The sequence below is a fragment of the Nycticebus coucang genome, chromosome 18 (assembly GCF_027406575.1).
Source record: "Nycticebus coucang isolate mNycCou1 chromosome 18, mNycCou1.pri, whole genome shotgun sequence".
Taxonomy (NCBI): domain Eukaryota; kingdom Metazoa; phylum Chordata; class Mammalia; order Primates; family Lorisidae; genus Nycticebus; species Nycticebus coucang.
Genome location: NC_069797.1, coordinates 73732457 through 73760082, shown reverse-complemented (window position 1 = coordinate 73760082; position 27626 = coordinate 73732457). Strand labels below are relative to the sequence as shown.

General features: G+C 46.0%; 1 protein-coding gene across 1 annotated transcript; it reads left to right on the top strand.

Annotated features, from left to right (window-relative positions):
- Positions 1-4595: 4595 nt before the first annotated feature.
- JPT1 (Jupiter microtubule associated homolog 1) lies at positions 4596-24521 on the top strand. The gene is made up of 5 exons (XM_053570980.1): positions 4596-4769; positions 14814-14956; positions 15803-15900; positions 16787-16805; positions 24250-24521. The coding sequence occupies exons 1-5, from the start codon at positions 4714-4716 to the stop codon at positions 24396-24398; spliced, it is 465 nt and encodes a 154-aa protein (XP_053426955.1). The 5' UTR covers positions 4596-4713; the 3' UTR covers positions 24399-24521.
- The last annotated feature ends 3105 nt before the right edge of the window (positions 24522-27626 follow it).

Here is a 27626-nt window from a genome sequence, read left to right as displayed (position 1 = left end):
AACTCTGAGCTCAGGCTGTCCACCGACCTGGGCCTTCCAGAGTGCTAGGATTACAGGCATGAGCCACCGTGCACAATCTTTTATTATTATTTTTGTAGTTTTTGGCCGGGGCTGGGTTTGAACCCATCACCTCCAGCATATGGGGCTGGCATCCTACCCCTTTGAGCCACAGGCACCACCCTGGTTATTTTTTTTGAGACAAGATTTTCACTGTCACCCTTGATAGAGTGCTGTAGTGTCACCAACAGCAACCTCAAACTCCTGGGCTTAAGCAATTCTTTTGCTTCAGCCTCCCAAGTAGCTGGGACTACAGGTGCTCGCCACAACACCCAGCTATTTCTTTGTTGTAGTTGTCATTGTTTAGGAGGCCTGGACTGAGTTTGGACCCGCCAGGCCCCGTGTATGTGTCCGGCACCTTAAACACTGAGCTACAAGTGCTGAACCTTTATTATTTTTGAGACAGAATCTCTGTCACTTGGGTAGAGTGCCAATGGCATCATCTTAGCTCACTGCAACTTAATACTCCTGAACTCAAGTGATCCTCCTACCTCAGCCTCCCTATTAGCTGGGACTAAAGGGATTTACCACCATGCCAGACTAACATGTCTATTTTCTTTTTCTTTCCTTTTTCTTTTTTTTTGAGATAGAGACTCAAGCTGTTGCACCGAGCCTAACATGTCTATTTTCAGTAGAGACAGGGTCTCTTGCTTAGGCTGTTTTATTTATTTATTTTTTTGAGACAGTCTCACTATGTCACCCTCAGTAGAGAGCTGTGGTATCTCAGCTCACAGCAACCTCAAACTCTTGGGCTTAAGCAATTCTCTTGCCTTAGCCTCCAAAGTAGCTGGGACTATAGGCACCCGCTGCAGGCTACTATTTTTTTTGTTTTAGTTGTCATTGTTTAGCAGGCCTGGACCAGGTTCCAACCCACTGTCCCGGTGTATGTGGCTGGTGCCCTAACCACTGAGCTATAGGCACTGAGCCATCTTAGGCTGATCTTAACTTGAGCTCAAGTGATCCTCTTGTGTGCCTTCTAGAGTGATAGGACTACAAGGATGAGCCAGTGTGCCTGTCCTGGAAATTTCTTACACACTGAATAAACTACAGTATGGTGTAAACATGACTTTCAGATATCTTGGGAAACCAAAAAATCTGTGACTCACTTTATTATGATTATTCACTTTATTGTGGTGCAGTGGCCTGGAACAGAACCCACAATCTCCTTGAGGTATGCCTATAAGTCTTACTACATACAATACTGACCCCCCCCTTTTTTTTTTCTTGAGACAGTCTCACTATGTCGCCTTCAGTAGAGTGCTGTGGTGTTACAGCTCTCAGCAACCTCAGACTCCTGGGCTCAAGCAATTCTATTGCCTCAGCTTCTCAAGTAGCAGGGACTACAGGCACCCGCCACAACGCCTGATCTCTTGCTGGAATTGTGAATTCAGGCAATCCACCTGCCTTAGCCTCTCAGAGTGCTAGGATTACGGGGGTGAGCCAAGATGTCTGGCTTCTAATACTAACCTTTACGTCATCATTTAAAAGTCAGAAAGCTGGCTCGGGGCCTGTAGCTCAAGTGGTTAAGGCGACAGTCATGTACGCCAGAGCTGGCAGGTTTGAATCCAGTCCAGGCCTGTCAACAACAATGACAACTACAACCAAAAAATAGCCGGGCGTTGTGGTGGGCGCCTGTAGTTCCAGCTACTTGGGAGGCTGAGGCAGGAGAATCACTTGAGCCCAGGAGGTGGAGGTTGCTGTGAGCTGTGATGCCGCAGCACTCTACCCAGGGCAACAGCTTAAGGCTCTGTCTCAAAAAAAAAAAAAAAAAAGGAAGGTAATTAGTGCTCAGAGAGGGTAAGGGTTAAGCTGGTGGGGTGACTCATGCCTGTAATCCTAGCACTGGGAGGCTGAGGAGGGTGGATTTCCTTATCTCAGGAGTTTAAGATTATCCAAGTGGAGGAAGAGGGAGTACCTGTCTCTAAAAATAGCTGGGCGTTGTGGCAAGCGCCTGTAGTCCCAGCTACTCAGGAGGCTGAGATAAGACAATCACTTCAGCCCAAGAGTTTGAGGTTGCTGTGAGCTGTGATGCCACTGTACTCTAAGGAGGGCAACAAGTAAGACTTTGCCTTAAATAAGAACGGGCAGCGCCTGTGGCTCAGTGGATAGGGCACCAGCCCCATATACCAAGGGTGGCAGGTTTAAACCCGGCCTCGGCCAAACTGCAACAAAAAATAGCCGTTGTGGCAGATACCTGTAGTCTCAGCTGCTCTGGAGGCTGAGGCAAGAGAATTGCCTAAGCCCTGCAGTTGGAGGTTGCTGTGAACTGTGATGTCACAGCACTCTACCGAGGGCAACAAAGTGAGACTGTTTCCACACACACAAAAAATATAATAAATAGATAAAAGCAAAACCCCATCTCTAAAAATAGCTGGGCATTGTGGGGTGCCTGTAGTCCCAGCTACTTGGGAGGCTGAGGCAAGAGAATCACTTGAGCCCAAGAGTTCGAGTTTGCCTTGAGCTATGATGCTAAGGCACTCTGTGGAGGGTGACAAAGTGAGACTGTCTCTAAATGAAAAACAAAAAGGGTAAGAGTTGAGATTCAAACCCAGATTTCATTTCTCCCATGAGAGCTTGAGCTAGCAGCTACCATATCTCCCTACTTCCTAGTCAATAATTAGATGATTTCTGAGGAGGGCATGCTCACTGGCTAGACTGGTCTAATTATTTTGGGGGGTGGGGGAAAGAGTCTCACTTTGTTTCCCTTGTGTCAGAGCTCACAGCAACCTCCAGCTCTTGGGCTTAGGCGATTCTCTTGATTCTCTTGCCTCAGCCTCTAGAATAGCTGGGACTACAGGCACCCACCACAATGCCCAACTATTTTTGTTGTTGTTGTTGTTGTAGTTGTCATTGTTGTTTAGCAGGCCCGGGACTGGTTGGAACCCGCCAGCCCCTTTGTATGTGTCCGGCAACCTACCCAATGAGCTAAGGGCGCCACCATTCTCTGTCTTATCATGAAAGGCCAGAGGGAGGGTGGTTAACCAAGACAACTGAGAATACAAACTTCCAAGTATCTGGACAGAGGCCATGCCATGAGGAATGTAATTCAACTTTTATGAAAATACTGAGACAAGAGAAGATATTTGGCTTGAGGAAATATGCATGACTTAAGAAGGGGTTATCCATCAACTGTTGACACTAGTTTGCCAAGACTTTTCTATTACGATCTTGTAAACTGTCATTCCGGAGTCCTCCAAGTGTGTCTGCATTTGTCGCAGGGATAGATTTACCCAGACAGGTGGAAGGGTCTTGACTTAAGGGTTATAAACAGCTGCATAGGCCTGGGCTGCTCCCATAGTCTTGGTAGCATGGAATGAGGACCTTAACGGTTGCCAGGCATTAACTAGCTTTAGAACAGCCCTCGGGATGGGAACGACTGTAATTTTGGTGCAGTGCACGAACCGCCCATTACAACTAAATAGTAACATTAAAATGTAAAGAATTTCCAGTAGGTTTAATAGGAATTATATTGGCGTGCTTTCTGTTGCTGACTCATAGTGCTGCTACTTTTGGGACTGTTAGGTTTCCAAATGGGACACACAGTAGGTAATCAATAAATGTCAACTTGTAGCGGTACTTTTCATCCCTTAAGGAGAGTGCCCCTACTCTCCCACCCTACCATAAGTAAGGCAAGTGAGTGAATGGCAGCAATGACAAATCTGCTCTATGTTTACTAAGATTCAAACTACCCCAGAGTGAGCTCTTCCATCAGGTAACTTTTTTTTTTTTTAATTTCAGTGTGCTTGTTCTTTCTTCTTTGTTTGAAGTACTCCTTTTTTGTTGATTTTCTTCTTTCTCCTGCGGTGCTGGCTGTTTTTTTTTAAAATTTTTTTTTTTTTTTGTAGAGACAGAGTCTCACTGTTACCGCCCTCGGGTAGAGTGCCTTGGCGTCACACGGCTCACAGCAACCTCTAACTCTTGGGCTTACACGATTCTCTTGCCTCAGCCTCCCGAGCAGCTGGGACTACAGGCGCCCGCCACAACGCCCGGCTATTTTTTGTTGCAGTTTGGCCGGGGCCGGGTTTGAACCCGCCACCCTCGGCATATGGGGCTGGCGCCCTACTCACTGAGCCACAGGTGCCGCCGATGTGCTGGCTGTTTTTGATGTTGTTGGTAGAGACGGGGTCTTACTCTGGCTGACTGCTGCTCATATGGGTCTTGAGCCTCTGAGCTCAGACAATCCACCCGCCTCGGCCTCCCACAGCGCTGGGACTACAGGCGTGAGCCACCACGCCCGGCCCAGGTAACTTTTTAAAATGACAGCCAGCACAATTTTTACCCAGCGCCGGGCAGGTTCGCTATCTGTCCAATCATCTCCGAGGTTTGGGGGTGGGGGAGGGGAGAATTTCCCCGGACCTTTCCTGTCCAGGAAGGGGGCAGGCTTAAGCTGAGCTGCGGTCGCAGAAGCCAGTTGTGTGGCCGTAAGGTGCTTGGCACTCTAGCTGGCCAATAGAAACAAAGAGATCTATTTGAATCGGCCAATGCCTGCTGGGTGAGGGCGGGGTTAGTGAGCTCTATAAAAGCTGTGGCTGGCCAGTCAGACGGTGGCGGAGGCTCCTGCAGCGGTGGCCGCTGGGGTTGTTTGGGTCTTTCTTAAGCCCCTCTAGTCCGGCCTTTTCGGCATTCGGCTCCTGCGCCGGCTCACCTCTTGGCGCCATGACCACCACCACCACCTTCTCGGGTGTCGACCCCAACAGCAGAAACAGCTCCCGGTGAGGCAACGGGGCCGCGCCGGATCCACGCGGGGCTGAGGGGCTGGGAGGGCGGCTGCCGGCCGGGCCGCGCTGGCCGGGCGCCGGTCGTTGACCGCACGGTTTCCCTACCGCTGCGCTCGTGCCGGGAAGGACGGCGGGGCTCTGCCGTCGGCGCGGCTTTTGTGCCGCCCGGTGAACCCAGCGCGCGGCCCCACCCGGATTCCTGTTGCTCTCCATTCATTCCTCCCACGGCGCGAGGGGTTGCGGATCCCTAATTCTCACCCGCCTCTCCTGGCGCGGCGGGTTCTCCTTAATGCTAACGTGCCGGGAGGGTTCACTTTCTGCCCTAGCGGCTAGACTGGCCCGCCCCAGGGTGTGGTGTTGGCCCTCCAGGTTCCTGAGGAGAGTCTAGGGCTCCTTCCCAGTCCAAGAGAAGGGGCCCCATTGTCCCAACGCCCGGCCACGCGCTCCTGCCTTTGGCCGGACGCAAATGGCTGGTCCCACGCTAGGGCGCAGCGATCAGACCCTGAGACTTGACCCCTACTCTAGCCGGACCTCTACCGTCCTCGGGTCCCTCCTCCCCAGTGCCCACTGGTACCCGCCTGCCAGGTGCATTTATGGTCGGGCGGGGCTGGTCATCGCGACCTTTCACCTGCGTTCTTCGGCCGCTCTTGGAACTGCTTCCTCTCTCCTAACAAAGGAAAGACCCCTTCTCCTCCCCCTCCCCGTGCCTACGTCCAGGCGGGAGGGGGAACGAGCCGACTCCTGTGGGTTGTCTGCGCTCAAACCTTCGGACCTCGGTCTTGTATCCACCTTCTTTGCTCCCCCTTTGACGTTTGCCAAATGAGTTCATCCCTGGCCCTGGTTCCCTTGCTGGAGGTTTCCTGTTCTTGGGCGGGGCCGGAGACATCCATTGTCTCTTCCGTAGTATCTCTACCTGGGAAACCCTGGCCCTTTCTTGACTTTCATCCTACAACACTTTGGGGAGGGGGCAGTGCGCACAGTGCTTGGATTGGGACCCTTTTCCAAGTCCTTGCTTAACTTGGTGGAAGGATTTGGATTCTGTGGAAGGTGTCCACATTGTCTCAGCTAATTGCACACTGTTTTTTAAGGTGGGTTACAGGCATCTCTGGGATCTTCCTCAAGGCTTGGAGGAAGCTTAGATCCCACTTCTTCTGGGCCATCTATTTTCCATTGATCACGACCTGCAATCATGTGTGGCCAGCCTTAGGGTCCTGGCCAAGTGGCACAAAGGGAGCCATTTTGTTGGGCTAAGAAGGCACGTGAAATTGCAATATCTCACTGGGGTTAGAGAACTTGGGAACAAAAAGCTCTCCTCTGCAAATGAATCTCAGGAGGAAGCATTGGAAACGACATTCCTTTTCAACTCATTTTTTCCAGTTTTTCAATGAAGAAAATAATGGATAAAATTGAAAAAAATAAATGAGTGCTTACTGGGGGGATGGGGAACTTGAGTAGCATAGATGGGTCACTCCCTTTCTGTTGTCATCCTTCCTATGAGGTAATTTTCTCAGAGGACCCTGGAGCAAATTGAGCCTTGGTTTTTCATTTTGTGTTAGGAGGTCAACTTTCTGCTGGTCACACTTCAATTGTTGGAATGATAATGTGCAATCTGGGGCTTATCCTTTGGGGTTGAGTTCAGTATAGTGCTTTGTAAACAATTTTAGTAACCAGGTCAAATGGATCCTCACATTAGTTTTTTTGGTATGTACACTTGAAATATGAGACAAATGATTTTTGGTCCTACAAAATAAATGTTTTATTTTTCCTTTTGTCATCAGTTTTCCTCCAATATTGTGATCTAGGGATGTAGTAGCATTAATTACCATTCTATTTACTCATCATGTTTCCTTTTTCTATAGTTTCACCTAATTCTTATTAACTACTTTTCTCCAATAACATTCTTCTGGTTCCATAAACTCATTATGAATTTAGTCTGGTAGGGAAGGATTTGCAAAGATCATATGGAAACTGGGATTTAAAGAGAGAAAGAAGAAAGAAAAATTGCTATCAACAGTACATGGGCACATTTTTGTTGAGTTTTAAATATGCAATCCTGGTTTAGTTCATGTGTGTGGTTCAGAAAGAATAGTAGGATATTAAAAAAATAAAATTGGAATACTTTATGTCTCATGATCCAAATCCTTTGTTTGGGGATGTCTCCCTATTACAAATGGTCTCTATAACACTGACGTCATCCAAGTAGTTTATTACCTGCTATTGCAAGAGGAACACAGACCTTTAAAAAGTTGGACTGGTCAGAGCTTTGACTTGCTTTTAAGCTGGTGTTTGGGGGCTAGTGTCTTTTTCTTTCTTTTCTTTTTCTTTTTTTTTTTTTTGAGACAGAGCCTCAAGCTGTTGCCCTGGGTAGAGTGCCATGGCATTACAGCTCACACAACCTCCAACTCCTAGGCTTAAGCGTGTCTCCTGCCTCTGCCTCCCAAGTAGCTGGGACTATAGGCGCCCGCCACAACACTCAGCTATTTTTTGGTTGCAGCCATCATTGTGGCGGGCCCTGGGCTGGATTTGAACCCACCAGCTCAGGTGTATGTGGCTGGCGCCTTAGCCGCTTGAGCCACAGGCGCCGAGCCTTTTTCTTTTATTTTTTCAAGGCCAAAAAATATTTCTGAGCCTACCAGCCTTCTCAGATGAAGGTTTTCATCTGGCTATAATAATTAATGAGGTTTTAATTATGATTAGTAAAGGAAATGATTCTAATCTCTAGGGAATGAAGAAGATGATGATGTATTAGTTAATTTTGATTATGATCTGTCAAGTATCTTTGTTGACTTAGGGCACAAATGATAAAAACCTAAAGGCTTCAAACTTCAACATGAAAAACCCTATTAAGAATTTATAACATATCTTTAATTATGATTTAAACAATTTAATTAAACCTAAAGTTAACATTTTTATAAAATGTATGCCTGCACACATTTATCTTAATTCATATGATGAATTTAATCTAAGTGGATACTAATGGCCAAGATTAAAAAATAAAAACACGTTTTACATGTTTTAATGATACTGTAGGGTCTTGAAATTTTTACTTATTGTGGATTGAATATTGCATTTTACTATGGACAAAAACTAATATTACATTTAAGGGAGGAAGCCAGGGGGGCTGCATAAGATTGTAAGACAGTTCAAGATTGGAAAACAAGGGTGGCCCCTGTGGCTCAAGGAGTAGGGCACCAGCCCCATATACTGGAGGTGGAGGCTTCAAGCCTGGCCCCAGCTAAAACTGCAAAAGAAAAAAAATGGGAAAACAAGGTGGAGCCTGTAGCTCAGTGGGTAGGGCGCTGGCCACATACACCCAGGCTGACGGGTTCGAACCAGCCCAGGCCAACTAAACAACAATGACAAGAAAATAGTTGGGCGTTGTGGCAGGCACCTGTAGTCCCAGGTACTTGGGAGGCTGAGGCAAGAGAATCGCTTAAGCCCAAGGGTTTGAGGTTGCTGTGAGCTGTGACGTCACGGCACTCTACTGAGGGCCACATAGTGAGACTCTGTCTCAAAAAAAAAAAAGAAAAACAAGGATAGGAAAACAGTAAAACCTTAATTAAAACACCAGCTGTATATAGATTTGTAGTTCAGAGGGAATGATGGCCTGTGGTTCTTCCCATTGAAATACTTTGAGTACTTGTTTTGTGCCTGTTAGGTGCTGAGGGTTGGGGTTTTGGTTTCCATCTCTGTCATTAAGGAACATTGGGCAGTTTTGTTTTTTTTTCCTCATTAGACTGAGTCTTATTTTGTCACCTTCAGTAGAGTACTGTGGCATCATAGTTCACAGCAACCTCAAACTCTTGGGCTATCCTCAGCCTCTGGAATAGCTGAGACTATAGGCCCTTGCCATAATGCCCAGCTGTTTTTAGAGACAGGGTCTCGCTCTTGCTCAGACTGGTCTTGAACTCATGAACTCCAGAGATCCACTTGCCTCGGCCTCCCAGAGTGCTAGGATTACAGGTGTGAGCCACCATACCTGATCTTGGGTTGTTTATTTATAGCCTCTCAGGTCCTGACTTCTCTCTCCTTAAGATGAGGCTGTTGAATTATACAGAGCAGACCTCAGCAAACCACCACCTGTAGGCCAAACCCAGTTGGCATGATTTTTACATTAATAAATGGCAAGAAAAACAGAATATTTTATAACTTGTGAAAATTACATGAAAATGAAATTTCATTGTCCATAAATAAGGTTTTTTTGGGGGGCTTTATTTTTAGGACAGGGTCTTGCTCTGTTACTCAGGCTTGAGTGCAGTACTGTCATTATAGCTCACTGTAACCTTAAACTCATGGGCTCAAGTGATTCTCCCACTCAGTCTCCTGTGTAGCTAAGGTTGCAAGTGTGTGCTCTCACAAGAAGAAATGTGCCAATAAAGACTCCTAGGTGGAAGGGCAGCGCCTGTGGCTCAAGGGGTAGGGCGCCGGTCCCATATGCCGGAGGTGACAGGTTCAAACCCAGCCCCGGCCAAAAAAAAAAAAAAAAAAGACTCCTAGGTGGAGCCAGGCAAGGTGGTTCACACCTGTAATTCTAGCACTCTGGGAGGCCGAGGTGGCCTTTAGCTGGGTGTGGAGGCTTAAGCCAGTAGTCCCAGCTACTCTGGAAGCTGAGATTGAAGGGTTGCTTGAGGCCAGCCTGGGCAACACCTGCAAGACCCCATCTCCCAAAAGAAAAAAAAAACAAAAACAACAGATGTTAAGAACCATCTTGAAATCGTCCTGATATCTTGATGGGTTAGAGAGGAGACCATATCCATAGTAGGCAAAGTTTGTCAGATTTCTTTCATTCCTGCTTGACTAGACCTCATATCTGCTTAGCAGTGGAGTTTGGTGAGAAGGACAGGACACAGGCAGACAGGGGTCACAATGAGTCCTGTAGGGGTGGTAAGGCCAGGGTACCAGCCTATACCCAAGGGAACCAAGGAGCCAGGGTTTCTGTCTAGAGAGCTAGAGTGGATATGGGTGCCCCTAGATGAACAAATGGTCACATTCATTTATAAGGGACAGTGGGAAAAGTATTGTCTAAGGAAAATTCTGGAACCCAGAAGCAGTCTTTAAAAGAATTTTAGGCCAGGCACAGTAGCTCATTCCTGTAATCCTAGCATTCTGGGAGGCTTGCTAGAGTCAGGAGTTTCAGACTGGCCTGAGCTGAGTTGAGACCCTGTCTCTACTAAAAATAGAAAAATTTACTGGGGGGCGGCGCCTGTGGCTCAGTGAGCAGGGCGCCGGCTCCATATACCAAGGGTGGCGGGTTCGGACCCAGCCCCGGCCAAACTGCAACAACAAAAAAATAGCCGGGCGTTGTGGCGGGCGCCTGTGGTCCCAGCTACTCAGAAGGCTGAGGCAGGAGAATCGCCTAAGCCCAGGAGTTGGAGGTTGCTGTGAGCTGTGTGAGGCCACGGCACTCTACCGAGGGCAATAAAGTAAAACTCTGTCTCTACAAAAAAAAAAAAAAAGAAAAATTTACTGGGACTGGTGGCATGTGCCTGTGGTCCCAGCTACTTGGTAGGCTGAGGCAGGAAGATGCTTGAGCCAGGAAGTTTGAGGTTGTTGTGAGTTAGGCTGAGGCCATAGCACTCTAACGTAGGTGACAGAGTGAGACTCCGTCTCAAAAAGAAAAAAAAATAAATTTAGATTAATGCAGGAAACCTTGAAATATAAAAATAAATTACAGGCGGGTGGTGCCTGTGGTTCAAAGGAGTAGAGCACCAGCCCCTATGCCGGAGGTGGCGCGTTCAAACCCAGCCCTGGCCAAAAAATAAAATAAATAAATAAATTAATTAATTAATTATAGGCTCGGCGCCCGTAGCACAGTGGTTACAGCACCAGCCACATGCACTGAGGCTGGTAGGTTCGAACTTGGCCCTGGCCAGCTAAACAACAAAACAACATTGACAACTGTAATAAAAAAATAGCGGGGTGTTGTGGCAGGTGCCTGTATTCCCAGCTACTTGGGAGACTGAGGCAAGAGAATTGCTTAAGCCCAAGAGTTTAAGTTTGCTGTGAGCTGTGACTCCGTGGCACTCTACTAAGGGTGACATAGTGAGACTCTCAAAAAATGAATAAATAAGTAAACATAAAAATAAATTACAGTTCACCTGAAATCCTATCTGTGGGAGGGAACCCTGGATAACAACCTGTATGTTTATGGTTGGTTAGGTATGCTTATAATCATAGCTAATTTGCATAATTGCCATGTTCCCGGTACTTTATAAGCACAGTATATATGGTATCTTTATGGGGCAGATACTATTGTTCCTATTTTGTACAGGAGAAAACCAAGGAATAGAGAAGTTAAGCAGCTTAACTCAAGGTCACACAGTTGTGTGTATCTCTATGCACGTAATCAAACACAGCATGTAATTGGATTCATATTTATTTTATTTTTTCATTCCATTTTGAGTTACATGTTGTGTTTTTTTCTTCTGTGACAAGAGTCTTGCTTTGTCACCCTGGGTAGACTGCCATGGTGTCATATCTCACAGTAACCTCAAACTCTTGGGCTCAAGTGATCCTCCTGCCTCAGCCTTTTGAGTACCTGGGACTACAGGTGCCAACCACAACACCCGGCTAGTTTTTCTATTTTTGGTAGAGATGAGGTCTCCCTCTTGCTCAGACTGATCTTGAACTCCTGAGCTCAAGCTATCCACCTGCCTCCCAGAGTACTAGGATTATAGGCGAGAGCCACTGTGCCCTGCCTTCCAACCTTTTTTTTTTTTTTAACGGATTAACATCTGTAGAAATATCCTTGTGGGTATGTTTTGTTATCTATAAATTTCTGGAAGTGAGGCCAGGCACGGTGGTTCATGTCTAATACTAGCACTCTGGGAGGCCGAGGCGAGTGGATTGCTTGAGCTCAGGAGTTTGAGACCAGCCTGAGCAAGAGTGAGACCCCATCTGTAAAAATAGCTGGGTGATGTGACGGCGCCTGTAGTTTCAGCTACTCAGAAGGCTGAGGCAAAAGAATCACTTGAGCCCAAGAGTTTGAGGTTGCTGTGAGCTGTGACGCCATAGTACTCTACCCAGGTGGCAAAGAGAAACTCTGTCTCAAAAAAAAAAAAAAGAAAAAAACTTTGGAAGTAGAAATGCTAGTTCAGATAAAATGCAAATTTGTCTTTTAACATGTTATCAAAATGTCCTTTAGAAATTTTGTACAAATGTATATGCTCAGTAATGCTGAGGGTTGGCATTTTCTCATCTTTCCAACCTAATAAGCAAGCAATATAGCCTTTGTTTTAAATTGTGTTCATTTGCTAGTGTGGTTGAATTAATTAATTGTTATTATTTTTTTTTTTTTTTTGAGACAGAATCTCGCTTTGTTGCCCTTGGTAGAGTGCTGTGGCATCACAGCTTACAGCAACCCCCAACTCCTGGGCTTAAGTGATTCTCTGGCTTCAGCCTCCCAACTAGCTGGGACTACAGGAGCCTGCAACAACGCCCGGCTGTTTTTGTTGTTGTTGTTGTTGCAGTTTGGCTGGGGCTGGGTTTGAACCCACCAGCCGCGGTATATGGGCCAGCGCCCTACTCACTGCGCCACAGGCGCTGCCTGAGGTTTATTTCTTTTTTTTTGGAGACAGAGTCTCAGTGTGGTGCCCTCAGAAGAGTGCCTTGGCTTCACAGCTCACAGCAACCTCAAACTCCTGGGCTTAGGCAATTCTGTTGCCTCAACCTCCCAAGTAGCTGGAATTACAATAGCTGCCACAGTGCCCAGCTATTTTTTTTTTTGTTTATTTGTTTTTTGTTGTTGTTGTTGTAGTTGTCATTGTTGTTTGGCAGGACCGGGCTGGGTTCGAACCCACCAGCTCCAGTTTATGTGGCTAGCACATTTTTTTCTTGTCGGCTATTTTTTCCTCAAAGTTGTCATTGTTTAGCTGGCCCGGGCCAGGTTCGAACCCCCCACCCTCAGTGCATGGCTCAGCGCCGTGACCACTGTGCTACGGGCACTGAGCTGTGAGGTCGAGTTTTTAATGTTTAGAGGCTATCCATATTATTTATTTATTTATTTGGAGACTTTCACCAGGCTAGAGTGTAGTGGCACGATCATAGATGGTTCACTGCAACTTGGAACACCTGGGATCAAGTGTCTTCCCATCTCAGCCTCTCATGTAGCAGGACTACACATGCCACCACACCTGGCTAATTATTCTATTTTTTGTAGAGATGGTGGGGTCTTGCTTTTGCTCTGACTGGCCTGGAATTCCTGGCCTTAAGCAGTCCTCTGGCCTCAGCCTCCCAAAGCATGAGCCATAGCACAAGGCCAAAAATGTACTTCTGAATAAACTATGGGTCAAAGAAGGAAATAAGAGGGCGGCACCTGTGGCTCAGTGAGTAGGGCGCCGGCCCCACATACCGAGGGTGGTGGGTTCAAACCCGGCCCCGGCCAAACTGCAACAAAAAAATAGCCGGGTGTTGTGGTGGGCACCTGTAGTCCCAGCTACTTGGGAGGCTGAGGCAAGAGAATCGCTTAAGCCCAGGAGTTTGAGGTTGCTGTGAGCTGTGATATCACCGCACTCTACTGAGGGTGACAAAGTGAGACTCTGTCTCTAAAAGAAAAAGGAAATACTTAAAATTAAATAATAATTGGCTTGGCGCTTGTAGCACAGTGGTTATAGCGCCAGTCACACACACTGAAGTTGGTGGTTCGAACCTGGCCCCGGCCAGCTCCTTACCCACTGAGCCACAGGCGCTGCCCACCTAGCTTTCTTTTTTTTTTTAAGAGACAGAATCTCGCTTTATCACTCTTGGTAGAGTGCCATAGGGTCACAGCTCACAGCAACCTCTGGCTCTTGGGCTTAGATGATTCTCTTGCCTCAGCCTCCCAAGTAGCTGGGACTACAGGTGCCTGCCACACACCTGGCTATTTTTTGTTGCAGTTTGGCCAGGGCTGGATTCGAGCCCATCACCCTCAGTATATGGGGCTGGTGCCCTACCCACTGAGCCACAGGTGCCACCCCACTGCGCCTGGCTTTAATTTTCTATTTTTTAGTAGAGACAGGCTTTCACTCTTGCTTAGGCTGGTCTTTTTTTTTTTTTTTTGGTTATTGGCCGGGGCTGGGTTTGAACCCGACACCTCTGGCATATGGGACCGGCACCCTACTCCTTAAGCCACAGGCGCCACCCTTTAGGCTGGTCTTGAACTCCTGAGGTCAAGGGATTCGCCTGCCTTAGCCTCCCAGAATGCTAGGATTATAAGTAAAAGCCATGGTGCCCAGCTGGAAATGATTTCTCAGTGAATAGTATTTATTAATAAACTACTTTGTAAATACATTTAGATAAGACTAATAGGGCAAGATCCATTAGGTCTTTTGTCATTTCCAAAAAGAGACACCGGGCTTGGTGCCTGTAGCTCAAGCGGCTAGGGTGCCAGCCATGTACACCGGAACTGGTAGGTTCGAATGCAGCCCGGGCCTGCCAAACAACAATGTAATTACAACCAAAAAATAGGCATTGTGGCGGGCACCTGTAGTCCCAGCTACTTGGGAGGCTGAGGCAAGATAATCACCTAAGCCCAAGAGCCAGAGGTTGCTGTGAGCTGTGATGCCACAGTACTCTACCAAGGGCGATAAAGTGAGACTCTGTCTTAAAAAAAAAAAAAAAAGGGAAACCAACCAGGCTATTTGTGATGACCTTCAAGCTGTTTCAGCTGCTTTGTTTGATGGTTGGCCTTATTACAAATATTGCACTAAAGTATTTGGTATCTTTTCTTTCTTCCCCCCTTTTTTAATTTTTTTATTTAGTACTTGGTATCTTAACATCCAGCATTAAATTTGTACCATGATGGAGCTGATTCATTTTTCCCATTAGATGCTTTCTTTTGTGGGAGGTGAGGGGACCGAATGGTTGAGGGACATAAAATGAAAGGTGTTTAAAAATATTTATGCCAGGGTGGTGCCTGTGGCTCAGAGGAGTAGGGTGCCAGCCCCATATGCTGGAGGTGGTAGGTTCAAACCCAGCCCCGGCCAAAAACTGCAAAAAAAAAAATTATGCCAGGAAATATTTTGGTATGATCTGAAATTGATGTTGTGACATTATTTCTAGGGTTTTGCGGCCTCCAGGTGGTGGATCCAACTTTTCGTTAGGCTTTGATGAACCAACAGAACAACCTGTGAGGAAAAACAAGATGGCCTCTAACATCTTTGGGACACCTGAAGAAAACTCTCCTTCTTGGGCCAAGTCGGCAGGTACTGCTTTTCATTTGTGATTACTGATTCACAAAATTTGGCTTAATGGTAATAAAACAAACAACAGTTCAATCTTTTTTTAGACAGTCTCAAGCTGTTGCCCTGGGCAGAGTGCTGTGGCATCACAGCTCACAGCAACCTCAAAGTCTTGGGCTTGAGTGATTCTTTTGCCTCAGCCTCCCAAATAGCTGGGACTACAGGCGCCTGCCACCACGCTGGGTTATTTTTGTTGTTGTTGCAGTTGTCATTGTTGTTTTAGCCAGCCCAGGCCTGGTTCAAACCCGCCAGCCTCGGTGTATGTGGCCGGCGCCCTGCCCACTGAACTACAGGTACCACCCAACAGTTCCGTCTTAACATGAGAGGAAAAATGGGAAATACTGAAAACCTATGTGATGTGAAGTCAGATTGTTAATTTTTTTTTTCCCTTGGAGACAGTCTTACTCTGTTGCCTAGGCTAGAGTGCTGTGGCATTAGCCTAGCTCACAACAATCTCAAACTCCTGAGTTTGAGCAATCTTTCTACCTCAGCCTCCTGTGTAGCTGGGGCTACAGGTACCTACCACAACACCTGGCTAGTTTCTCTATTTTTAGACAACTTGCTCTTGCCCAGGCTTGTCCTGAACTCCTGAGCTCAAAAGATCTCCCGCCTTGGCCTCCCAGAGTGTTAGGATTACAGGCGTGAGCCACCATGTCCAGCCCCAGGTTGGGATTTTTAGTCTCTCTGTAGAATGTTTAATCCATCAGTGTAACTTCCTGAAGACTGTTTCCTCATTTTGTAAGAAGACTAACACATAGTGCTAAAAAAGTGTTTTGCTTTGGGTCATTCTATTGTATGTTGGTTTTTTAGGTGCCAAGTCTAGCAGTGGCAGAGAAGATTTAGAATCATCTGGATCCCAGAGAAGAAACTCTTCTGAAGCAAACTCTGGAGACTTCTTAGATCTGAAGGTCAGTCTGATAACATGAGGAAAGAACAGCTTTGGGGTCGATATGGTTCCAAAATCAAACTTCCCTATTATTAACTAAGAGTTTCAGTTCTGCCCCTGGAGTTTAACATAGAGGTAATTAGGAGAGGGACTGGGCCATATTGGTGACGGCAGATTGATACATAAAGTCAGAAAAGTGAGTTAACATTGTTCTGGATCTGTTCTTGTGTCTTTTTTGCTATTAAGGATTAGTCTTTTACCCTTCAGTGCTGATTTTTGGAACTTCCAGGGCACACTCACTTCCTGTGTATCTCATACATAGTAGTATTTCTTAGTTCAAGGACTGTTTTGGTTGTTTGCAAATGTTGCTGTGAGTTGAACTCCAGGAAAAGGTAGTGCTGGCATTATGGGCAGTTGTGTCTGCAGGTGAAGGAGTCCTGCAGCCTGAGCCCCAGGGTTTGTGTCTGGGAAACCTTGTCTGGTAGGAGGTTCTCCTGAGTAGGTAGCTCAGAGCACCCTGAGTCTGGGGGTGGGGCAGGGATAGAGAATGGCTTTGGAATTGATAGGGGCCTTCAAAGAGAGAAATGAAAAGGGTAATTTAGCAGCTTTCCATCCTGATAAAAGATCATTGGAAATGCTAATTGGTATTAGGTGTTCAAAGTAAATGTTAAAATGTTTTGGTGTTTATACGTGTTACTGGCACTGGGGCAGTTTATCATGAAGAATTTTTGTGTAGAAATGTCCCAAGTTTAATAAGGTTGCAGACCACCCTGTACTTGATGGCACTAAGAAAGAAATTTCACATTTGGTTTTAGGTAGATGTTAACTGCTCTGAATTGTGACCGTTTTATTTGTGTCTGCCAAAATTAAAACAGGAAGTAAATTAAACACTATTTTTTCTTTTGTAGGGAGAAGGAGACATTCATGGTGAGTACTTATGATGACCAAATTTCTGGTTCTGTCAGTGGTTTTAGGACAGATTTGGATTTTGGCTCAAATCATGTCTTAGGGAAAGAGACAGGAGTGAAACCTGGCTGTGCTCTAAGTACCAACATACTCTGGGTGGAGAGGGAAAACAAAATGGAACTAGGAATTTAGCAAACACAATCACATTTTGATCTGCCAGCATGGGGACAAATTCTAGAAATGTACTAGAAAGGAAGAACATGGAGGATCCTTTACAGATACATGGATATTAGGCTGGCATTTATTATACTTACTGAGAGCTTTTTACATTTTAATAAGAGCTCTGGCATCTCAAGCTTAGTGCACAGCATTCAATTCACAGATTCATTTGATTTTATACTGAGGTGCTTATTCTGCAAGACATTGGTACCCACCTGGTGGTTTTGGTAAATGATGATTTCAGCGGGCAGCATTTTCAGGCCTCTATACTGCCAATTATAGGTGAAAATGAGCTGTGATCCTCCACTTAATCATTTTAAGTCTTTGAAGTATTTATTGCCACTTATTTAGCAAGTACCAAAGAATTGCTGATGAGTGTAATGTGAAGTTTACAAGTGTCAGGCAGGGCTTGTGGTGAAATGTAAGAGTCACAGTGCCCTTGGGTCCCTTCTCTTAGCCTTTTCCTGCCATTACGTTTTGTGGCACAGTCTTCACAAGGAAACAGAAATGCCAAAGAACCAAATTCCTCTTCCATCCTCTCAGACAGTACTTCCTTGTGAGGTTCAGTGGGAGAAGCTTCTGAGTATTTCAGAACACTGCTTGGGTTCGTTCTTGTAGGACCTTTCTTCATTGGACTATAGATGTATTACTGTGTGTGTCCATTTTGTACTTTTTTTTTTTTTAAATGAGATAGAGTCTCACTCTGTAACCTAGGGTAGAGTGCTGTGGCATCGTAGCTCACAGCAACCTCAAACTCTTGGGCTTGAGCAATCCTCCTGCCTCAGCCTCCTGAATAGCGGGGACTGCAGGCACCTGCCACAACGGTCAGTTAGTTTTTCTATTTTTAGGGCTCTCACTCTTGCTCAGGCTGGTCTCAACCTTCTGAGTTCAGGTGACCCACCTGCCTCAGCCTCCCAGAGTGCTGGAATTATAGGCATGAGCCGCTGTGTACAGCTTCTTCTATGTTCTTGACTGCTACAACTTTTAGCTCATTTGTCATAAAATAACAAGGGACGTAATCACATCTGGTGGATGAATGCTTAAGTCCAATTCTTCTGTAAAGGTGACTTCAAAGTAGGAAACGTGGATCAGTTTAAATAAGACAGATTTTGTTCAGATGTATAGATGGTAAATTGCCTTGACCTGCTGGGTGATTTAAACACACAGTAATGGCCAGGCAAGGTGGCTCACACCTGTAATCCTAGCACTCTGGGAGGTGGAGGCAGGTGGATTGCTTGAACTCATGAGTTTGAGACCAGCCTGAGCCAGAGCAAGACCCTGTCTCTAAAAATAATAGCCCAGTGATGTGGCAGGCACCTGTAGTCCCAGGTAATTGGGAGGCTGAGGCAAGAGAATCACTTGAACCCAAGAGTTTGAGGTTGCTGTGAGCTATGCTGCCACGGCATTCTACCGAGGGTGACAAAATAAGAGTCTCAAAAACAAAAAAACACAGAAGAATGACTGTCTGGTGGACTTTGGAATTAGAGTCCTAAGAAATTCTTAAGGAAGAAGAAGGTCATTTCCCCCACCCCAATTTAGGCAGGCATCTTTCCTGCATCCAGGCAGGTTGGGTGGTTGGCTACTTTTATTCTGGTACTGGTTCTTTGATCCTTACAATGACTTTTTTTTTTTTTTCTATTCAGATAGAGGTGTCTTTGTTCATTTATCTTATTGATGTGCCAAAAAAGAAAGACAAGTCAGGAGCATATAAACTGTGTATTTTTGTGGAAGTATTCTCATTTAATGCCCTTTTTAAAAATTATATTCAACAGAAAAAAAAATAAAAATTATATTCAACAGGCAGAAGCTTTCTCTGTATAATTGCTATAAAAGTTTCTAAACATTTTCAATTCCTGCACTTATCTCATTACAGACTGGTAACAATCCAACCTCCCTTTTCCCTGGAAAGGGTATTTCTGACCTGACAAACTTTTTTTTTTTTTTCCTTTTTTTAGCTCTGTGAGAAATAGACAAACATTTAAATTAAGGGCTGCTGCTGCTTGTTTAGTCTCCATGACTGTTTTTTTTGTTTGTTTCTTTTTGGTTGTTTCTCTTTTCTATTTTTTTTTTTTTTGTAGAGACAGAGTCTCACTTTACGGCCCTCGGTAGAGTGCCGTGGCCTCACACAGCTCACAGCAACCTCCAACTCCTGGGCTTAAGCGATTCTCTTGCCTCAGCCTCCCGAGCAGCTGGGACTACAGGCGCCTGCCACAACGCCCGGCTATTTTTTGGTTGCAGTTTGGCCGGGGCCGGGTTTGAACCTGCCACCCTCGGTATATGGGGCCGGCGCCTTACTGACTGAGCCACAGGCGCCGCCCACTTTCTCTTTTCTTTTTAAGCGTGTTGTTAACTACTATATTTGTGAAAAATAAAATAGTTCCATTAATAATGTAAGACAAATATAAGATTGGTGAGATCGAGCGTGAGTTATCTGAGGAGCTTTTTATTCTGTTTTGTTTATTTATTTATTGAGACAGAGCCTCTCTTCCTCACTCTGGTAGAGTGCTGTGACGTCACAGCTCACAGCAACCTCAAACTCTTGGGCTTAAACTATTCTCTTACCTCAGCCTCCCAAGTAGCTGGGACTACAGGTGCCCGCCACAACACCCAGCTATCTTTTTTTCTTTTAGAGACAGAGTCTCACTCTGTCGCCCTCAGAAGAGTACTGTGGCGTTACAGCTTAAGCAACCTCAACTCCTGGGCTTAGGCGATTCCCTTGCCTCAGCCTCCGGAGTAGCTGGGACTACAGGCGCCTGCCACAACTCCCCAGCTATTTTTTTTGTTGTTGCAATTTGGCCTGGGCCAGGTTTGAACACTCCACCCTTGGTATATGGGGCCAGTGCCCTACTCACTGAGCCACAGGGGCCGCCCGATGCCCAGCTATTTTTTTAGAGATGGGTCTTGCTCTAGCTCAGACTGGTATTTTATTTATGTTTGAGACAGAGTCTCGGGTGGCGCCTGTGGCTCAGTGAGTAGGGTGCCGGCCCCATATACCGAGGGTGGCGGGTTCAAACCCAGCCCCAGCCAAACTGCAACAAAAAAATAGCCGGGCGTTGTGGCGGGTGCCTGTAGTCCCAGCTGCTCGGGAGGCTGAGGTAAGAGAATCGCGTAAGCCCAAAAGCTAGAGGTTGCTGTGAGCCGCGTGACGTCATGGCACTCTATGGGCTACAAAAAAAAAGAAAGAAAAAGAGACAGAGTCTCACTCTGTTGCCCTTGGTAGAGTGCCATGGCATCTTCATAGCTCACAGCAACCTCAAACTCTTGGGCTAAAGAGATTCTCTTCAGTTTTCGTTTTTCTGGAGACAGTCTCATTTTATCGCCCTCAGTAGAATGCTATGGTGTCACAGCTCACAGCAACCTAAAACTCTTGGGCTACAACAATTCTCTTGCCTCAGCTGCCTGAGTAGCTGGGACTATAGGCGCCTGGCTACTTTTAGAGATGAGGTCTTGCTCTGGCTCAGACTGGTTTTGAACCTGTGAGTACAGGCAATCCACCCTCCTCAGCCTCCCAGAGTGCTAGGATTACAGGCATGAGCCACCAGACCTGGCAATTTGTTTCTATTTTTAGTAGGGACTGGTTTCACTCTTGCTCAAGCTGGTCTCCCGACTCCTCAGCTCAAGTATCTACCTTCCTTGGCCTCCTACAGTACTAGGATTACAGGTGTGAGCCACCACACCCAGCGTAGTTATGTTATGTTTTATGTTATGTTATGTGTCATGTCATGTCATGTCATGTCATGTCATGTCATGTCATGTCCCCACTCTATCACCCTGGGTAGAGTGCTGTGGTGTCCATCATAGCTCACAGCAATCTGAATCTCCTGGGTTCAGGTAATCCTCTTGCATTAGCCTCCAACATAGCTGGGACTACAGGCACCTGCCTCCCACAGGGCTAGGATTAACCGGTGTGAGCCACCATTCCAGCTGAAGAGCATTTTATGAAAATAAACTACCATGGTAGAGCTGCAAGCTAAGTTTTTTTGAGACAGAGCCTCACTATGTTGCCCTTGGTAGAGTACCATGGCATCATAGCTCACAGCAACCTCAGACTCTTAGGCTCAAGTGATTCTCTTGCCTCAGCCTCCCGAGGTGCCCACCACAATGCCTTTTTGTTTGTTTGTTTGTTTTGCTTTAGCAGGCCCAGGGCTGGGTTTGAACCCACCAGCCCCAGTGCTTGTGGCCAGCGCCCTAACCACAGGAGCTTCAGGTGCTGAGCCAGCAAGTTAAGTTTTTGTCCTTCAGAATATTCATGAACTCCTTGATTCAGGCAGACATTGAAGCATTCAGTTGGATATTGTACATACAGCCTGAGCACATATACCCAGCAGGAAGGAAACAGCTTTAATTGTTAAGCTGTCTCAGGCTGAATTCAGTCTGTATTCTCTCATCTTGGACTCTTTTTTTTTTTTTTCTTTGAGACAGAGTCACTTTGCCACCCTCCGTAGAGTGCGTTGGAGTCATAGCTCACAGCAACCTCAAATTCTTAGGTTCAAGTGATCCTATTACCACAGTCTCCCTAGTAGCTGGGATTATAGGCTCCCTCTACAACACTGGCTATTTTTAGAGACAGGGTCTCACTGGTCTAGAATTTCAGAGCTCAGGCGATCAACCTGCCTAGGCCCCCAGAGTGCTGGGATTACAGGCCTCAGAGTTTTGTTTTTCTCTTATATTTGCAGTGAATTGAATTTATCTTCCTAGGTTACTGAAGGGACACTTATCATAGGCCTTCTGTACATAATATGATACATTTGGTCATGGTTCTTGTATAATACAATGTAGCCATGTGGGACTCATGAGTGACCCCTTTCTGAGTTTTAATTCATAATATGACTGCTGTCATTTTAGAAAGCTTCACACTCAACTTCTACTTGTAGTTCAGTAGTAGGAACACTACAGAAATGTTGTTTCTTCTGTTTTTAAAAAAAGTTTTTCCTGCTTGAGCTCAGGAATTGGAGACCAGCCAGAGCCAGATCCCATCTCTAAAAATATCCGGCGTTGTGGCAAGTGCCTGTAGTCCTAGCTTTCTGGGAGACTGAGGCAAGAGATTCACTTGAACCCAAGAATTTGAGGTTGCTGTGAGCTGTGACGCCACAGGACTTTACCAAGGGCAACAAAGTAAGACTCTTGTCTCACAAAAAAAAAAAAAAAAAAATGCTTACTGTTTGAAGCACTTAAACTAAATTTGTTCAAAAGTAGAACTTTCATGAGTTCATGTTACATAGTATATATCCTAACATGTGTTTATGCTTCATTGATCCAGGATTTTGGAACTAGGCAATGGAGTAAATGTCTTTAAACTTGAAGATAGTTTTTCTCTCAAGGCTGATAAATTAGTGTCCTGTTTCTTCTTCCTTTTCTCCTTCCCCTCCCCTCCTCCATCCCCTCCCCTTTTTTCCCTTCCCCTTCCCTTCCCCTTCCTTTCTCTTCCCAGCCCAGTGTTCAGTTTCCTGTACTAAAGGTGTCTTTTGTGTGTGTGTGATTATTCTAAGGTAGGTGTTATGTAGAGTTTTTGTTTTAGGCTCGGCGCCTGTGGCTCAAGTGATTAAGGCGCCAGCCACATACACCTGAGCTGGCAGGTTCGAATCCAGCCTGGGCCTGCCAAACAGCAATGACAGCTGCAACCAAAAACTAGCGGGCATTGTAGCAGATGCCTGTAGTCCCAGCTACTTGGGAGGCGGAGGCAGGAGAATCGCTTGAGCCCAGGAGTTGGAGGTTGCTGTGAGCTGTGATGCCACAGTACTCTACCCAGGGGACAGCTTGAGGCTCTGTCTCAAAAAAAAAAAAAAAAGTTTTTGTTTTAAAAAAATAGATGTTTGCAGGTTGGGTCCAGTGGCTCACACCTGTAATCCTAGCACTTTGGGAGGAAGGCAGGAAGATCACTTAAAGCCAGAGGCTCAAGACCAACCTGGGCAATTTAGTAAGACCCTGTATCTACCAAAACAACCCAGAAAAATTAATCAGGTATGTTGGAGTCCTAGTTATTTAGGAGGCTGAGGCAGGAGGATGGTGTGAGCCTGGAGTATAAGGTTACAGTGAGCTATGATGACACCCACTGTACTCTAGTCTGAGCAACAGAGTAAGATCCTGTTACAACACACATACATATGTTAAAAAAAATAAAAATTCAGTTACACTAGTGCAAGAGAATTGCCTAAGCCCAAGAGCTGGAGGTTGCTGTGAGCTGTGATGCCACTAGCTAAGGCGCCAGCTACATACACCTGAGCTGGTGGGTTTAAATCCAGCCTGGGCCGGCCAAACAACAATGCTGGCTGCAATCAAAAAATATCCGGGTGTTGTGGTGTTCACCTATAGTCCCAGCTACTTGGGAGGCAGAGGCAGGAGAATCCCTTGAGCCCAGGAGTTGGAGGTTGCTGTGGCTGTGATGCCACGGCAGTCTATCCAGGGTGACCGCTTTGAGGCTCTGTCTCAAAAAATAAAAATAAAAATAAAAAAAATAGAAAAACTAGCCAGGCATTATGGGAGTTGCCTGTAATCCCAGCTACTTGGGAGGTTGAGGCAGGAGAATCGCTTGAGCCTAAGAGTTTGAGGTTGCTGTGAGCTATGATGCACTATACCTAGGGCAACAGAGTGAGACTCTGTCTCACAAAATAAAACTAAACTAAAAATATGTCTAACAAGCCTTAAACTATTAAACCCTTAGAAAATATTTACTTTCTCGGAAAGTAAAGTTTCTATGGGTTTTGTTTTTTTTTTTCCAATCACTCTTGACTTTTTTTTTGGAGACAGTCTCACCTTGTCCCTCTTGGTAGAGTGTGAGGGCATCATAGCTCACAGCAACCTCAAACTCCTGGCCTCAGGCAATTCTCTTGCCTCAGCCTCTCCGGTAGCTGGGACTACAGGCGCCCACCATAAGGCCTAGCTATTTGTTTTTTTTTTTTGTAGAGACAGAGTCTCACTTTATAGCCCTCAGTAGAGTGCCGTGGCATCACACAGCTCACAGCAACCTCCAACTCCTGGGCTTAAGTGATTCTCTTGCCTCAGCCTCGCGAGTAGCTGGGACTACAGGCATCTGCTACAATGCCCACTAGTTTTTGGGTGACGAGGATGTGTCTGGTGATAGTTCTCTTCTATCGTGAGGTATATTTTCTTTTCTTTTTTTTTTTTTTTTTTTGTGAGGTATATTTTCTATTGTTTTCTAGTGTAGCCAAAAAGAAAAAGGAAATATTTAGACTTAATAGGAGATACCTGCAATTACTAGCATCATTTCCAATCTCTGTTTCTCTAGAAAATGTGGACACAGACTTGCAAGCCAGCCTGGGGCACAGTGAAGAGAAGCCTGTGCCTGCTGCCCCTGTGCCCAGCCCGGTGGCCCCTGCCCCGGTACCATCCAGAAGAAATCCCCCTGGGGGCAAGTCCAGCCTCGTCTTGGGTTAACTGAGACTGTCCTTCCTGAACTCTGTCGTTTTGTTTGTTTGTTTTCTCCATGCTTGTGAACTGCACAACTTGAGCCTGACTGTACATCTTTTGGATTTGTTTCATTAAAAAAGAAGCACTTTATGTACTGCTGGGTTTTTTTGTTCGTTTTTTTTTTTTTTGTTTTTTTTTTCCTTTTCTCTTTTTTAAGAACAGGTTTCTCTTTTATCTGTCCTGGCTCCTCTGGGTCTGTGGACCATGGCATGGGTGTTTTCTAGTAGTAGATTGGAGGGAAAGCTTTGTGACACTTAGTACCGTGTTTTTAAGAGCAAATAATTGGGTTCCAAATGTGTTAGAGGATCTTTTGTACTGAGGTTTTTAACACTTTACTTGGGTTTACCAAGCCTTGATTGGACAGACCATAAGTAGTCCACAGGCGCTGTTCCTGCCAGGCCCCAACACACAGGGTGTGTTTACGCAGAGCCTTCCCCTGGTGGTACCCTAACTTACCAGTGCCCTTTGCTAAAAGCATCTCACTGTGCCATATGGAACATTAAAGAGGCCTGCACCTCATGCCTTGCTGCCTGCAAAGCAAAGAAACTGCCTTTTATTTTGTAACTTAAAAAGTGGCCAGATACTAACACAGCCTGCTGCCCTCACGCAGAGGAAGGCTCCGACATTCAGTCCATCTGACTGGAATTGAAAGTGGTGAAGCAAGCAAGGGAGGCCATCACACTGCAATGGGTCTTCATCCAGGAACGGACCCCACAGGGGCATTGTTAAATAACTTGATGCTGTGTGCATGATGCTGGTGCTTGACCATGAAACGAAAAAGCCTCATCCTTAAAATGTGTGTTGTACTTTGCAATCCTGGATGGTTGCTTCAAGTAAATGGTGTCCACATTTTGAAACATTGTGTCCTGTGTCATCTTTTTAAGATTGTTTAGACATTCTCTGGCTTTAGATGCTTTTTGCTTTTTTTCTTTGTTACTACAGATCTTGCCCAGTGATTTGATGAGCCATTTAAAGTTAAAAGAGGTGAAAGAAGACCCAGAGAGAAGTAGGTGTCTTTCTAATGGAAATTCTCTAAAGAAAACAGGTTAGACAGTTCTACCACTTATCTTTTAGTACTGTCAACAGTATTTAGGAAATTCTATGTAAAAATGTTTGCTAAAGGGTGTTCAACTTGGGCGGCGCCTGTGGCTCAAAGGGGTAGGGCGCCGGCCCCATATGCCCGAGGTGGCAGGTTCAGTCCCATCCCCAGCCAAAAAAAAAACTGCAAAATAAATAAATAAATAATAATTAAAAAAAAAGAAAAAAGAAATTGCCAAATTAAAAAAAAAAAAGGTGTTCAACTTTTCAGTTAGAAAACGTAGGGTCTGGGCACCAAGGGTTTGAATGAGAGACCTGTGACCAGGAACCTGAGTGAGGTCAAAGACACCTGGGCCAGGTACCCCTTAACTCAAGATAGGGTAGGAACAGAGTGCTCGAGAAGCCTTATCCTCAGGGCTGTCAACCTGTCACCCAGTCTGTGAGTGCTCCTGGTGTTGGAACTGCAGCTGGAGCTAAGCCCCAGGGCACATCCACATAGCACTAGCCTAGTGGGTCAGTCACACCCCTAGTCTCAGGAGGTCATCACAGCCATCACCGTGGTCTTCTCCACCCTGGCTGCCTTGCTTCTGGCTGTGGGGCTGGCACTATTAAAGAGTGGAAACTGCAAGAAGTGCCAGGTAGAGGACATGTACCAGCCCAGCTATCTTGGAGCAGTTTTCCTAGTCTCCCCAGGACTCCAAGGAGATGGTACAGGCTGCCTGTGCCATCTAGGTCCCTTCCCCTCCCTCTGCCCCCACTTCCTTGCTTTGTGACCTTGGGGGAAGGCAGAGCCCTCTGAGCAATCAGACCCACTGAGTGCTTAAGAACTTAAGAGGAGATGTTTTGAAGACTGACCTTGGGAGCAAGGGAAGGTGGGACTGCTCATTTTTTTTTTTTTTAAGACTTAACCTTGAGAGCAAGGGAAGATAGGGCTGCTCACTTTGTCGCCCTCAGTAGGGTGCCATGGCATCACAGGTCACAGCAACCTCCAGCTCTTGGGCTTAGGCGATTCTCTTGCCTCAGCCTCCCGAGTAGCTGGGACTACAGGCACCCGCCACAACACGTGGCTATTTTTTGTTGCAGTTTGGCCAGGGCTGGGTTTGAACCTGCCACCTTCAGTATATGGAGTCGGCGCCCTACTCACTGAGCCACAGGCGCCACCCACACTTTCTTTTTTGGAGATAGAGTCTCATTATGTCGCCCTCGGTAGAGTGCCCTAGCATCACGGCTCACAGCAACCTCTAACTCTTGGGATTAAGTGATTCTCTTGCCTCAGCCTCCCGAGTAGCTGGGACTACAGGCACCCCGCTATTTTTTTGTTGTAGTTATTGTTTAGCAGGCCCGGGCCAGGTTCCAACCTGCCAGCCCTAGTATATGTTGGGCATTGAGCTACCAGCGCCCAGCCAGGGCTGTTCACTTTTTATGTAGTTACATAAAATCAGTAGGAGACAAACTTTTTTTGAGCTGGAGAAAAAAGAAAACAGGGTCTAGAAAATAGTGATTTCAAAATGATGATGACTACTAAAGTTATACATTTTGTTACATGGATGAATTGAAAACTAGTAAAAAAAAAAAAGGCTGGGCACAATGGCTCATGCCTATAATCCTAGTACTCTGGGAGGCCAAGGCAGGTGCATTGCTTGAGTTCACAAGTTTGAGACCAGCCTAAGCCAGAGCGAGACCCTGTCTCTACTAAAAATAGAGAAACTGAGGCAGATAGCTTGAATCTAAGAGTTGGAGCTTTCTGTGAGCTATGATGATGCCATGGCACTCTACCCAGGGCAACGGCTTAAGACTCTGTCTCAGGAAAAAACAACCAAAAAGTTATCTGAAGAGCAGAAGATACCTTGACAGACCTTTTGCTCAGTTTGTGTGACTCCAGTGCCCTGGTGAATGAGGGTAAAAACGGTCAGTGACTCAGTATTTATGGCTTATACTTAAGCTTACCTCTTAAGCTTTCTGAAATCAGCTCCCCTTCTGAGGCACTAGGCTTCCCTTTGGGATGTTCCTGTTACACTGGTTTAAAAGCAGGGAGTCTGGCTCCCCGCCCGTAGCTCAGCGGTTTGAGGGGCCACATACACCCAGGCAGGTGGGTTTGAACCTGACCCGGGCCTGCTAAACAACAATGACAACTGCAACAACAACAAAAATACCTGG

Bases quoted from the DNA above. Each gene is read 5' to 3' on its own strand.
- JPT1 (XM_053570980.1), top strand. From the start codon at position 4,714: ATGACCACCACCACCACCTTCTCGGGTGTCGACCCCAACAGCAGAAAC. The intron at 4,770-14,813 runs GTGAGGCAACGG...CATTATTTCTAG, and splicing joins AACAGCAGAAACAGCTCCCG to GGTTTTGCGGCCTCCAGGTG. The intron at 14,957-15,802 runs GTACTGCTTTTC...TTGGTTTTTTAG, and splicing joins TTCTTGGGCCAAGTCGGCAG to GTGCCAAGTCTAGCAGTGGC.